Source organism: Periplaneta americana, chromosome 15 (assembly GCF_040183065.1).
Source record: "Periplaneta americana isolate PAMFEO1 chromosome 15, P.americana_PAMFEO1_priV1, whole genome shotgun sequence".
In the NCBI taxonomy this organism is placed as follows: domain Eukaryota; kingdom Metazoa; phylum Arthropoda; class Insecta; order Blattodea; family Blattidae; genus Periplaneta; species Periplaneta americana.
This window is the reverse complement of record NC_091131.1, coordinates 132,508,985-132,525,236: the sequence shown is the minus strand read 5'-3', so window position 1 is coordinate 132,525,236 and position 16,252 is coordinate 132,508,985. Positions and strand designations below refer to the sequence as shown.

General features: G+C 32.5%; 1 protein-coding gene across 1 annotated transcript in view; it reads right to left on the bottom strand.

Moving 5' to 3' along the window:
• Positions 1–8,663: 8,663 nt before the first annotated feature.
• Positions 8,664–16,252, bottom strand: part of LOC138715738 (uncharacterized) — a 51,845-nt gene continuing 44,256 nt past the window's right edge. The window contains exon 3 of the mRNA XM_069848794.1: positions 8,664–8,777. Coding sequence (XP_069704895.1) covers positions 8,664–8,777 — 114 coding nt within the window. The remainder of the gene's footprint in view (positions 8,778–16,252) is intronic.

Genomic DNA, 16,252 nt, shown 5'->3' with positions numbered 1-16,252 from the left:
CTTTAGTCTTGCGGAACAACTGGCAGGTATAGCTATAGATCCCAGCATAAGGTGATAATGAAATTATCTTTTATAGCACTAATAAAGGTGTCTGAGATTGTAAATTATATACGGTATTGTTCAGCATTTTTAATACAAAGAGCTGGAGATCAACTTTTACTTACAAAACAACTTGAATTTACTTGAACCACGTAATCTAATACCTTATTAGCACATTAGGTCTAAGTTTCCAAGATTTCGAAGCTTCTAAACAACACCTTACCAGTCATCAGTGGTCGTGATACAGTTAAATCTGTCTTAAGTGGTTCCTAGACATTCTTCTGAGCGGTAGCCATTAGAACAGTTAACCGATAAATTAAGACGAAATAATTTTTTAATGTGGAAACTGATTTAATTTGATTACTTTAGTGGTTACCAACGTTTTTAGTTTAGACGAACCCATGAAGTATTTGTTAAGCTTCGGGGAATCCCGGCCAGCTGACACTTATGTTCATCTGGTTCAAAATATAAAACAGTATTGAATAGTATAGGTACCCAAATACAATTGAGGCGGTAGCCGGAAAAAGGGTCCATAAGCAAAAGTCACGTTTCGAGAAAACAAAGATTGGAAATACTTATTTTTATGTAATTGCGATTTGAAAGCACTTTTATCAAAATAACAATTTGCATACTGTTGCAATAATATTTGTCTACAAGTTTTTGTCAAATAATGCATTGCGACTTTAATAGTGTTTTATATATATATATATATATATATATATATATATACACACACACACACACACACACACAGGGACATCAATTTATTTTTACTAACATTTCTAATATTAACATTGCTATACCTTTGGATGAACGATTAAGAACCGGAAACACCGTTTGCTATCTCCTTCCACGACTGGAGTTCGATGATACTGGCGTAATATATAAACAAATCACTTTACTATGTATAGGAGGGAAGAAAAGTAGTTCATACATTTACGTAAACTAGGAAATATCGCGATTTTGAGTTTGATAATTTTCATTAGGTTTTTGTTTAATCAAAATACAGTACAGTATTAACAATAAGTGTTTTTACTCACGAACTGAGCTTTCCATGCGGACGTATTCATTATGCAGTGTATATTACACTGTCTAAACACATTAGCGTACACTATAGAGAATGAATTTAAATTTAAAAATAATCATAATATGGATATTTAAACAAATTTTTGAAAATGGTGGCCGTTCATTTCGGTACAGGCTTCAGATCTAATGTGCACTATAGACTATTGTACGTAATTTCAATTACCAGGTTCGTACTTCGTATCAGTAACTCATGTTGAAATAATTCTGTACCTACTCTTTAAAAGAGACCTTACGTACTGTAAATTCAATCTTCACTTCTGCCCGATCCGAAAAGATAAAATTACTCAGAAATGCTATCTACTGTCCGTCCAAGTGGTTATGTCGCAGCGTCGTAGAAAGGGAGGACAGTTAATTACTTAACGAGGCCCTTTTATTTAAGTTATTTTAAACAATTGTATGGATATAATATTACGTAGACGTTCAATTCTTAACAGAAATTAATGTTCCCAGAAAAGAGCTAAAACAGCCCAGCCCTAGCATTTACAGAGAGGCGAATAGAAGCAGGTGGGGGAAACCGGGATGCGACGTAGGCAAATGGAAAATGATGCAATATTGAAAGCTCTTTCGTCACTGGAAAACGCGAACATATTTTTGGAATGTACTGTTTACTATGACCGTAAGGCTACTATGACTGGATATGCGGTCTTGGATCTGTGTGGAGGACGGTTGAACTTCATTAGTAGAAAGGGTGGGAGTGAAGTACATTAAAAAATTCAGGTACAGTAAAAATTGAAGTAAAAATAAAATGATGTCCCTGTGTATATATATATATATATATATATATATATATATATATATATATATATATATTTGAGCATTTTATAGATCCTTTTTCCAGAGAAGAAGTTTATTTTATCAAAATACTTTCAATATGATTATATTTTAGCAGAAATTAAACATCAGCATTGAACAGCACACATTACAGAAGTTTACAAGTTCATAATAATTTTAGCAAAATTATATTTTTTACATTACCATCGTCCACATCTGTGGAGTAACGGTTAGCGCGTCTGGCCACGAAACCAGGCGGCCCGGGTTCGATTCCCAGTTAGGGCAAGTTACTTGGTTGAGGTTTTTCCGGATTTTTCCTTCAACCCAATATGAGCAAATGTTGAGTAACTTTCGATACTGGACCCCGGACTCATTTCACCGGCATTATTACCTTCATCTCATTCAGACGCTAAATAACCTAAGATGTTGATTAAGCGTCGTAAAATAACCTATTTAAAAATACATTACATCTCATAGTTACGTCGTAAATTGTACCGAATATGTGAAAATAAAGAATACCTATTGGGTACAGAGTACAAATTACAGGTTATCTAGTCTTAATCTAGAATGGATTCACAGTCACTTCAAAGTTTATCTTCAGAGTGCAGTTTACACTTTAGTGCACATCCTTAATGGACTCAACACTCACTTTGAGGATTATCTTCACTGATGTTTTCTGAATTCCGTAACTACGAAAGGATGCATTGGTTCATTCAATTAGCTATCCTGCACTCTGTTTACAAGATATTGAAACGAAACTAGATAAGCAAGTAGATTTTAAAACGGAGAATAGAATTAAACATTCTCCCGAAAAAGTGTCTATAGACCTATGGGCCCATTTTCCGGGTACCGCCTCAATCCATTCATTTGAATAAAATGTTACAGCGGTATTTACCCGAAATTTACTAATATTATTCATAACATGACAGTCATTTTCATTTTACATCCGGCCTACCGGTTATAAAAACTGTATTATTTGCAATGTTTTCTATAGCTATAGAAAGCAGCTTCTGATATACTCGTATGTGGCTATTGATTTATGAAAAAAAAAATAGAATTCACTCTCAATTAAAAAGTAACCATTTTTTAAAAAGAATAATTCGGTGGACAATGGAATTTAATGTGCAATTTTTGCTTGTTTCTGGAACATATGTAACTGTAGTTTATACTTGACTGCAACTTCGAGAGATAAACACGAAAGTCTATTTCATTGTTTGGTGTTAATGCTCGTCAAACATGATAACGCGTGTTCATGTAACATGTGGAAAATTGGAGTAATTGTTTGCAGCTTTTCGGAGAACTGCAGGGAACTTTGTTTCACCGATAACGATAACATACTCGTATAATGTAATTTTCTTAAGATCTGTCATACAAAATATTATAGTTCATAAAACTCAAGCACAGGATTGGAAGGTTTATTATGACACTTGTATTGTTTCCATTAAATACGAATGTTTTATAATTCCGTTGTATAAATTCTGCCCCATCATATCCTATCTATACAATTCTTTATGAACTTGTTGAACTTGAGAAAACATTAACTTTATGTGTCTGGATTTTAAACTTTCTTCATTGTTATGGTTTCTGTACTAAATTTATTTAGGGCACTTGAATATGCACAAAAAACAGTAATTTAATTAATCGTATGTTTATGTTTTTGCCTTATATATAATTATTACTTACTGCAGGCAGATGATAAAGGTGTAATTAAATGTAATTATTAAATTTTGATCGTAAGTACAATAAAACCTAGATTGTACGTGACTGAAGGGAAATATAAATTACACGCAACTCAGAACTATGTATAGGTAAATAAGGTTTAAATATAAGACAATTTTCGAATGACTATGAATCAGTTAAACATAATATAGAGAGCTGGAAACACATAAGGATTCTTTTCACTTATCAAAATCTATTTTAATCAATAGAAAGTGACTAGAATTTTAATATTTAATATAATGTACTACATACATTTACTATTAAATTTTTTCTTCAGCATCTTCTTGCAATTTAAATTTTCGTTTTATTGGGTTTTGCGTCAACTTCTTTTATAGATCTAACTTTAACTTGTAGCTAGTAGCTCTTCCTTTTACTCTCACATATGACTGCTAGATAGGTACTGAGTGACCTGCAACTGTTTTAAAACGTTTGGGACATTCCTGTGAGAAAGAAAGTAAGCTAGCATGTGAAGATAGAGCATACCAGCTCTGTATTTGCTTGGGCTGTGGAGTTTGCTATCTTATCAGTCCAAGTCACGTAACCTTGAGATCAGTGATGTAAGAGGCACTGGTCTTCACTGTTGCATGGCTTATACTGTATGTTTCCATGTATCTCACAATTGACCTTGAGGATTATGAGAAATTATTAAAAATAATATAGTATTTAAAGTCAGAAGATAAATCCTGTGAGGTTAAAATAAAACTTTCTTAAGTATCAAGGTGCCAGGACCTGTGCATAATTTCGTAGAAACCAGAAATATGCATAACTGGACTAAGTTACGTATTACCCAAGTTCTACTTTATAGAAATAATGTAATATATGTTAGTGTTGAACATGGCTTTCTCATAATGCATAGTATTTTTTATGTAAAAACCCTTAAAAACTTGTGCTATTTTTGTATTGCTATATACCCTTTTCATTTATTTATTATTTCATGCAGGAACTATCCAGTTATGCTTGGAAGTTTTATTTGTTTCGAAATGCAGGAAAATTAACTCTGTATATTCATAATAACAACTCGTATGAATTTATGAACTTTGACTCTTCATTGATGTGTAGTGTAGTGTGTAGTGTGTGTAGGGATAGTCAACAGGAAGTCCAGGGGTCAGTCATAAGGTTATGCTGATTGACTATCAATACGGAACTCAAACATATTAACGCAGTAAACATAATTGTAATATCAATAGATGATAATTCAATTTGTTGTGTTTTTAAATTTACGTATTTTCTCATTATTAGGCAACACTATTATTTGATAGGAGAAACAATTGGCACTGAAGCTAAAGCGCAAAACTATGGAAGTTGACTATCTATGATCTATTTTTTATTTATCTACAGTAATTTTTTGATGATATGTAAATGTTAGTGATTCAAATGTAAGCAGAAATTAATATAGGGCAAATTAGTTTAACCAGAATCATTAAAGCAACATCACTAATAATAATAATAATAATAATAATAGTTATAACTATAACAAAGTCAACACTTTAAGTAATACCAATGATAATGATAACAATCATACTAACAATAATAATTTTGATACTATTATTCTACACCCACCTTCTATGCTTTTGGTTCCTGTTACTGGAACAGAGTTAATACAAATTTTAAAACTTTAAAAAATAATACTTCCCCTGGTTCAGACTGCTAATCATCCAAATCATTAAAGTACCTAATTTATTACATAGCCAAACGGTTAGTCCACAATTTCAATTTGTATTTATACTTGGCACTTTCCCTTCAAAATTAAAACATGCTCTTATTCTTCCAATTTATAAATCTGGCAAAAAAAAGGCTAATTTATTTGCTCTCTAGTGTTTCTAAAATTCTAGAAAAATGCATAATTGTACATTTAATTAGCTTCTTAGGAAAACATTAATAATAATAATAATAATAATAATAATAATAATAATAATAATAATAATGCACATGAATCAATTTGGCTTTCGTAATAATCTTAATGCTGATGGTGCTATCTTTAATGTAACCAAAAGTATTATCACTAATTTGGATTGTATAAATAAATGTTTAGGTGTTTTTATTGGCATTAGAAAAGCCTTTTATACTCTTAATCATCTTATATTATTATAAAAATGAAATAAGATAAGAATTAATGAAATTGTTTGCTTAGCTTAGTAACAGAACACTTGTAACCAAAATTGATAATGACATTAGTAGTACTCGAAATATTAATATCTGTGTTACTGTCCTTGGTCTTATTTTCTTTTTAATATATATATATATATATATATATATATATATATATATATATTAATGATTTACTGGCAATTAATTTAGAAAAATTCAGAGGTGACATATTTTCGTTGTTCTTTTTGCAGGTAAAACTTGGGATGTACCTACCTTAATGCAAATAATGACAACAAACTGATCAAAAATTGGTTTGATTCCAATCTACTTGTCTTAAATCATTATGGTTGTATCATTTTCGTTAACATCTGTTGGTATGAAATCTCCTGATTCGCTCTTGTATTTAAAAATTCATACATTCAATTATTCTTCTAATAAACAATAAAATTGTAACTGTCTTATTCTAAATTGATCTCCTCAAGTTAAGTATCTCGGAATAATAATCGACCAGCTCTTATGTTGGGTTAAACATATTCTTTTTCTTTGCATTAGTTTAAGAAAAATTTATTCACCATTTTGTTATCCTATGAAATTACTTGACTATCCATATTTTACGACTGATTTACCTCGCATTAGTACAAGCTATGATACAATATGGTATTATACTATGGGGTTGTGCTTTTAGTACCTCCCTCATGCCAATAATACTGCTACAGAAAAGAATAATAAAAATATTTCCTAATAAGCCTTTTGATTATCCCTCAGAACTGTTATATTCTGAATTTAAAGTATTTGATACTGTATCTATTAAATTTATAACAATGTCTTGTTGAATTTCGTACATAAAACTGAAATATGTTTAATTTGAATTCACATAAATATAAAACTAAAAGATCAACAACATATGCTTGACAGAACCTAAATGTACCACAACTGTAGCTTGTAATCACAGTAACAACTTCAGTCCAAGGCTCTATAACAAGGAAAAACAGCTAAATTCCCAAACATTCAGTTGGCTAATGCTCTTTATTTTAAAAAATCAATTTAAAATGCATTGTTTAGGGAGAAAAATATAAAGTTTTAATTACTGTAATATCTGTGTTTTTCTATTACTCTTTTTACTTTTTATTCTGTTAATTAATAAAATATTTATCTTAAAATTTTGTGGAATGCCTCCTGAGCAAAAGTATGTACTCTTTCTGGGGGTACTGGGGTGATTTTTTTATATAAAAAAGCAATGTGTATCTTTCTTCTAGCAGTAAATTATTATTATTATTATTATTATTATTATTATTATTATTATTATTATTATTATTATTATAGTTATTAAATTCACATTTTAGTTTATATCAAAATCACCTTTGTTACTCTCATTTCTGTCACTGATTAGTTGGAATATTTTGTTCAAAATTTGAGCCTATCTTACTTAAGATTACGCCTGAGGTGCAGTTTCTCTTTCCTACATTTCAAAATAAAACTTGCCTCTAATGCGTATTTATAACTTATTGATCTCAATATCTTCAGTGTTATATGTTTTTTATTAGTGAATTATAATTTTAATTTGTCTCATCGTAGAATACTGGTCCCATATCTGAAAGTCAGGAATTTGATTCGCAAAATTAAGTACATCATTAGGGCCTATTTAATTCAAACATGTTAAGATAAAACCGCAAATAGGTCTCTTTCATATTAGTCCTTCCCTCTTAAGTTCATTGTAATTATGTTGAATACCAATAGCTACAGTCAAGTAATAGTCTTTAGCTTCTTTTAACTGCTGCGGGTTTATTTTTTTTTTTAATATCAGCATAATAAAATTATGAATAACTTCAAATTTTCGAACACACGTTTGCAAGGTGATCATTGGCAGTTTGGCACAGGTTGCTATATAATCACAGCTGTTTAACTACCGTAACTTAAGTGTGTATTGAAAAATCAGTTTTTTACGCACCTTCTTTGTTTTGTTTTTATAAATATTTATGCATTGTAAGTATTGTATTTAATGTAGCGAAAGTAAATAGCTGCTTTCAGAAGTTCAGGTGACTAATTCTTAATATTTGATATTCTGAACTACACCTGGGCCCAATTAGTTTGGATTATCGAGGTCCTACTGTAATAATAATAATAATAATAATAATAATAATAATAATAGTATTAATAATAATAATGATGATAATAATAACAATAATAATAATAATAATAATAATAATAATAATAATAATAATAAGTGACTGGGGGTTTATGACTGCATGAATATATCTTCAATTTATTGTTTTGTATTTTATTATTTTTTATCATTAGGGATATGATGTTTTATTGTTTAATACAATAATAAACTCCTCCATCTTCAGTTCGCTCCCCTCTGTTGCAGAGACTTCATAACTTTCTTGGCAGTATCTGGTTATATGAAGATAATGCTAGTTGTTTATTAGATAATGATTGTCGTTTATTCATTTTCTTGTAGATTATGCAATGCTTTATAGATGACAGCATGCATACACTTTTGCATGTGCAATATCTTACGGAGTTCTTATGCTAAAATGTTAGATTTTCTCATCTATTGTACCTCGAACAAAAACATATTCACTTCAAATTAACCAAGATAATAGAAATGTTTAGACTAGCAATATGGGAATGAGTCTTGATACATTTGGATGTCATAATATGTTAAACAAAATCATTATCAGCACCTTGCCTAAGAAAACTTTCTAAAAGAAAATTAAATTGTTTTTCAAGTACTGGATGTTCAAGTTCCGTGATGTTAGTGGCAACAATTCGGAACAGGACAACAGGAGGACAGAACTTCAGGCTGGCTTTACAGCTTACTTAAGCGTTGCCTCTACCATACCCAACACACTATTCCTCATACTAAACACATTACTTAGTCACAGGTAAGTGAAAAGTGAAATAATAATGTGTTATATGTGTGATAGAAGTTTTAAGAATGGATTAGTGTAACGAGACTATGGTACATTCTTTTGCAGAATTTCTCTCCAGGTTAGAATGATCGGTTCACTCACCTGCATCTTCCTGTTATTTGTGTTGACAACTGTCTTTGTCAAAGTGAATACTGATTCCTGTAAGTATACGAAAACAAATATGAAATTGTAACATCAATTTCTGCTTATATCGTCGGTTTCTTGGTAAAAGTGACCAAGTCACATTGAAGGCTTCCAAGCATTATGAAAATTTAAGACATAATTTTATATTAAAAACTAATAATATAGCACATTTACCTTCAAAATAACTAATTACTAACATCTAAAAGAAGTACAGTTACCTTTTGGATGGATCATTAAACCTTTAAATGCTTTTACCCAACAATTTTGTATTTTGGACTAGGTCACTTTTACCAAGAAACCGACGATATGGTTATAAATTAATGTCATTCAGCAGAAAAGAACAAATCCATGTAATATTGAAACTCACAGTGGCACTGTTAATGAGCTCATGTCGAAGTTTCCTCTAAAACTGTGTACACAAATCTCCTCAGCAGATAGGCAAGTATAAAAAAATTAGCTGCCCTTTTCTAGCTGTAAGGATGTGTAAACTCACTTTAAATGTTGCATTAAGAAACAATGTTGCATATTTGGAGGGAATGACTGAGCTACCATTCTCCGTGGATGCCTGTTTTGTTATGTGACATATGAAATAAGCTCATGCACTCAATGTACTGCACCGGCTGTATGAGTACTATCTACTCAAGGCTACTTAAATGGTCTTTTATTCAGATTTTAATTTCGCAACCTTGCAGTCACTATGGGTCTTCTTCTGTCCCGAACTTTTCTACCGTTTACCATTCCTTCCCATTCGTCCTTCAGTATTCTTCTCCATATACACATTTCAAATGCTTCTAGTCGTTCCTCTTCACTTCGTCGTAATTCCCATGTTTCTACTCCATACAATGCCACACTTCACACAAAGCACTTCACTAATCTGTTGCTTAGTTCTTTTCCCAGAGGTCCACAGAAGGTGCTTCTTTTTCTATTAAACACTTCCTTTGCCATTGCTATCCTCCTTTCGACTTCCTGGTAGCAGCTCATGTTACTACTTATAGTACATCTCAACTATAGATAGTTCATTTTACGAGGAATGCTTGTATTATGGCCCAAAATTGTGCACTGTGCAAGCAACCTCAGCCATGACGTGTCCTGTACAAAATTTTGGGTTCCAACATATCTTGATTCATTTGAGTTAGTAGTTCGCTGTGGTGTACACATTTTGTGAGAAGATGGTATATACTATTGAAGAATGAATTTGTCTAGTGGACTGTTACGTAAAGAAAAACAGTTGTAACAAATGCATTCGTAGATTTGTACACAAATTTCCCAATTCAACAATTCCTTCACAGTCTTGTGTTTCGAAGCTAATGAAAAAGTGGCATACAACAGGTTCAGTTTGTGACAAATCTACAGAGCGTAAACAACATGTTTTAACTGCAGGAAAACTTGAAGATATTAAAGTACGATTAGAAAATTATTAAGTCCAAAGAAATTTTTCTTCATCTAGCTCAAGAAACAAACATATCCTGCGGGTCAGCTCACAAGGCAACCAAGCTAATTAAATTCTTATCATATAAAATATGGTTTATGCAAGAAATCAAGCAAACAGATTTCCTCTAGAATATGGTTTTGCAATTGGGTTCTTGAAAATGTTTACAATGAACACCTTGATCCACAGTTAATGTTTATGACTCATGAGGAATGGTTTTATCAATGATCATGTCATGTCATGTGCGATATTGGAGTGATGAAAATCCAAATATTGTACAGCAAGTCGCGTTGCACAGTCTTAAAGTAGGGGTTTGGTGTGTAGTTAGTGTGAGATAAATAATCGGACCAATATTTCATAACACAACTATGAATACGGACGCGTATGTAAATACAGCCAGCTTACAGACGAAGAAAAACAATACGGTTATTTTCAACAGGACAGTGCTACCCCACACACTGCCGAATGTTCAATGGACACCATAAAGAAAGTTTTCAAAGACCGGATAATAAGGAGAGGTTTGTGTCCCCCTAGGTACCCTGATCTCAGTTACTGTGATTTTTATCTATGGGAAAGCTTAAAGCATAAAGTGTACAAAAATAATCCCCATACTTCAGAACAACTGAAGGTCGCAATACGACAGAATGAGGTCATTTTCAGCAGTACAGTATCTGAAGTAATTGGTAAGTACGCAATATTTCGTATTTGAAATCTAGCAGCAACACTGCACACAGCACACGACCAGTGATGCTATTGTAACACAGCCACTGGGCTCAGCATTCCTCATAAAATGAACTACGTATCTGTATTTGAAGCTGTCCACGTGTTCCACTGACTCATTTCGAATTCGGTATATGGTACTGTAATTAAATATTTCATTTCACTGTTTGTAAACATTGGGGAGGCCAAGGCGTAGATGGGAGGATAATATTGAAAAACATTTATGTTTAAAATTCTTTAAATTAATTATATTTATTTTCAGTGTAAAACCTTTAAAAATTATACTTACATAACTTAATACTTAATGATTTTAAATTTGTGTTCTAGGGCAAGAACTATTTTTCATCATCACACTTGTTACAGTGGTTTTACTTAATAGTGAGTATCTAATATTTAAAAATCTTGTGCTTTTTGTAGAACAGTGTTTGTGATTGAAGTAAATTTCTGGATGAATGTTATTTTCATATAAATGTAATTCATACAGTATTTTGACTTTCCTGATAAAGCTTACAGAAAATATTGTGATTCTTTAGAAAAAATATTCCTAAATAGTAATGACAATACACGTTTTCTTTCTTTTCTTGTGAATTATATTCTGGACTCAAGATTTGATTATACTGAAAACCATATAAAATTTCAGAAATATTACTAAAACAATGGTACTTTGATTTTAAGCCCAGTAGAAAAAAATACCATGAAATAATGTGCACAGAATTTATTTAAATTATTTTTTTCTTTAATACATTATCTTCTTTCTGATGAGTAACAGTTGCAAATAAAACACAGATAACAAATGTTTAAAAATGATCTGTTCTTATGACAAATAATTGTTAAATATTAAAATTCCAATATTCATATTTGTACAGATGATTCCAAAACTGAAGATGGCATTGTGTGTGCAATAGTTTATCCTACTCACATTATGCTGCGTACCTTGCTAATATTTTATGTAGTTTACTCTTCTGAACTATATACATTTAAAGAAGCATTTGAAAATTTACTGTAACACTCTGATGGCGATCAGTATCTGCTTTTACTGATTCTCAATCTGCTTTAAAAGCCCTACATAAACTCATCCTCTATGTCTCCATTGATCAATGAAATTCAACATTACTATACTCAGATCTGCAGTCAGTCAAAGCAAATCATCATAGTTTGGATCCTTTCCTATCAAGGTTTAAATGGAAATGAGTGGGTCGATATGGCAGCGAAAGAAGCAACTCATCTTCATATACAGGATATGTAGGCCTACATTGACACTTGGAATAATGATAAAATCACTTACTTAAAAAAAAAATAATAAATATTCTATTGTATACCAATTGGCTAATCTCTGCAGTGGCTGAATGGTCACACCTTCAGACTGTCACGCAGGTAGCCCAGGTTCGATTCGCAGTGAGGTCTGGGATTTCTTCATTGAAAAAATCCATAGTGACACTTGTGCCGGACAAGGTCTCGTAATATCTAATGACAATGACTGACTGTTAACTGAATTTACTCGTATCTTTTAATTTGCAATAGCATTTCAACTCAACCACTTGCTCTTCTTCCTACAGGCTGAACAAATTGTCTTCTATACTTCTTGGGTACTCTGCAAAGGATTCCTGATCCAATCGTACCTACATGATCTAATGACTAGAGTCCTGCGTTTGGTTACTTTGAATACAAGTTAGTTGTACGTCGATCATACTAACTTTTGAGTCGGTCTCGGTAGCATAGTCGGTATAGTGCTGGCCTTCTGTGCTCGAGGTTGTGGGTTCGATCCCGGTCCAGGTCGATGGCATTTAAGTGTGCTTAAATGCAACAGGCTCATGCCGGTAGATTTACCGGGATGTAAAAGAACTCCTGCGGGACAAAATTCCGGCAGACAGACGACACTGATATAACCTCTGCAGTTGCGAGCGTCGTTAAATAAACCATAATTTTTAAACTAACTTTGATTGGTACGGAGAGCAAGTTGCGAGTCAACAATTCACGATGCAGTGAAATTTACAAAATACCACTTGGATTTAATAATAATAATAATAATAATAATAATAATAATAATAATAATAATAATAATAATAATAACGAAGTATTTATTTAAAGGCAGCTTATATCCAATAGAAGGTACCTAATTATTACCAGGGGTAGACAAAACTAAAAAACAATTTCAGGAGGCAATCCCTTTATTTTCAGCAGCCAGCACATTTTACCCACACATGCAATGAGAAAATCATTCGATCTAAGATAAGGAGACATTTACTGGAATATATTAAACTATATTAAATATCTATGTAGTGCGAACACAAGCTCTCAGAGACTCTCTGTGCTCTTCACTGAAGCTATGTAGTGACAATATCTTGAGATGGCCAATAAATGTAACGATATTAATCTAAAAAGCACATTTGAATTTCTTCCTACTTTCTACAACCAATGTGATAAGTTGAGCTATATATAATCTTAATTTTTCCTTATTGTGTGTACTTAGAAATATTGTATTCACTGTATACTTTGTACTGCACTATTTTATTACTATTATTATTATTATTATTATTATTATTATTATTATCATCATCATTATTACTATTCTTATTTATTATTATTATTATTATTATTATTATTATTATTATTATTATTATTATTATTATTATTATTATTATTATTATTATTATGAATAATTGTCTTTTTTTTGTATGCCTCATTTATTTTGACCTGCTGTTCACATATTATTATGTTTTTTTCTTTCTTTCTGTATGTTATATATTATGTCTGATTTCTTCTTATTTGTTGTTTACATTTTATTATCATTATCTTATTCAGTTTTGTGTGTAAAATTGTAATGTACTTTGTAAATTTGTAGTGTTTTTGTAACGCAGTCTTTACTCCTGGTTGAGTGTTAGAGAAGGCCGTATGGCCTTAACTCTGCCAGGTTAAATAAATCATTATTATTACTATTATTATTATTATTATTATTATTATTATTATTATTATCATCATTATTACAACCGATTTTGTTAATATTATGTATTAGTCACAGTGACATAAAAGAAATCGAAGTCTTAAACAATTTTGAACTCAATAAAAAAAAACTCAGGCGCAACATAAACTTTTTAGTCGCCATGGTATCTTTCGCTCGGAATTTGTCTACCCATGATTTTACAATGAGTGAAACGCATCTAGATACTTTAGATCTAATTAAATTTTGGAATTTGAAAAAGTAAAACGATAAATGTGAGCACAAACTTGAACTAGGCAAGAGGAGGCAAAAGTAAGTCAGCAGGTGAAATTTTTCCGCCTGAGCTCCATAGGGATAAAAGTTATGGGACTTTAAATTTAACATGGCAGTCTGTGGGAAGTGACTCAATGTGCTCACTCAAAGGTTAAAATGAAGTTGTTTTTAAAGTCACTACATTGCAAACGAGATATTCAGCTGTTGTGCATCTGAATTGCAAACATTATGGATATCGATCTTCATTCAATGAATAAATTCTGGCGAAAATACTTGCGAAAGCATGTCCTTCATATCTGCCTTCCGCATATTCGCTGAATCAGAAGCATATGATTTGATGTTATATGAGTCAGCAAGTTTATTTTTAGGGAACATTTTCTGTGAATCGGCTGACAGAAGATACATTGGGGAGGAGATTTGTCCGTCCATGGAAATGACTGGCGTACGTCGTCGCAGCCTCTGATACTACTGTGGGATAAAATTTCTTCGCTCCTTTGAAACGCAGAGTTCGTCCAGAGTGAATCTCTTTTTTTCAAATCGTCTTTGATCAGTGTTGAGGATCTAGCGAAAAGTGAAGCCACGATCGATGAACAACTGCTTCATCTTCGACACGAAGCTGTCTGATTTCTGCTTCACCTCTGTCTCTCTGCTGAGAAGTTTCTACTCACTTTATGCGCCACAGAACGAGAAACGGTACGATTCCGCTGCTTGAATCTCAATACCCACGAGTCAGAAGCTCTGAAGTTAAGACGGTCGTCAGGATCAATTTGAGCCTTCACTTGTATGCCCCAAAGCCTGATAGTGCTATCATGTATGACAGCGTTCGTACTTGACATTTCTTTGAAATGTTGCAGAACCATGGCATTATTATCTGCCATTCCAGGTTTCTTCTTCTTCTTCTTCTTCTTCTTCTTCTTCTTCACTTTTGCATCGTAATCGTAAAGCATCTTCCGTGTGATGAGAAGGAATCGATTTTTTTTACAGAGGTGAAGGATCGTCTCTTTCCGCTGACTGTATCGTTCGTATAGTCGAGCGATTTCTGCTCGTAATCGTCGATTACGTTTTGATTCTTTTAGGAGAGGGATGTAAGAAGACGTGCTGATTTGCGACGACGTGATGTCTCCGTCTCTTCAGCGTCCTCCACTTTCTGGAGTCTCGTCATTAGTTCGTCTTCTATGTCACCATAATCTTGCTGCCCATCTTCCACGTTCAAATCTGGTATTTCATCAATAAGAGCGACGTGTACGTTTCCACGGCCTCCTGTTCGTCTTTTAACTCATTCTTCAACTGATGAAACATCCGGATGAATACGACTGACGGTTTAGTGTCACTGGTGGCAAACTCCCGCACCGCCATCTGAACCACAACTTTCGGATCCATCCTGTATATGGCACAAATGAAACGTAAGAGTAGCTGTAACACCAGAATTAGCTCGAGTAAGACTTACCTTCCCGTAATAAAAGTAGGTGATCGCATCCTAGCGATAATACGCAGTATTATTTAAAACGCACAACAGCTGCAATATCTCGTTTGCAATGCAGTGACTTAAAAAACAACTTCATTTTAACCTTTAAGTGCGCAAATTAAGTCACTTGCCACAGACTGTATTGTTAAATTTACAGTCCCATAACTTTTGTTCCTATGGAGCTCAGGCGGAAAAATTTCACCTGCTGACTTACATTTGCCGCCTCTTTCCAAAAATATGCGGCATTACCGCCTTTTCAATTCACCATGATAGAAGGTTCCCTTGTCAGAACTCAAACTAACAAAGGGGTCAATACCGCTCTTAAAATGAGTTCACAATTGACAATGTACAATAATTTAACATCTGCACTGCAGAACTGTCAAAACAACATTTTTAATAACTATGTTTCACAACATGTTAAATTTCATATTGTATTGGCTTCATTTTATGATAAGATCTGTACTAGTCGGTAGGTCTCTCTGTAATAATAAAGATAACATTGTTTTAATTCGAACGTGCCGCAGCACCAAGCACAGGGATTATATTGAAGGAGAAGTAGGAGGACTATGCCTTATGTCGATGTAGATTTTGTTACTCTGACAGTGAAAAATTAGAAATGGGAAAACGATTATGGATAAAAAAAATACTAAAATCTAAATACGTCA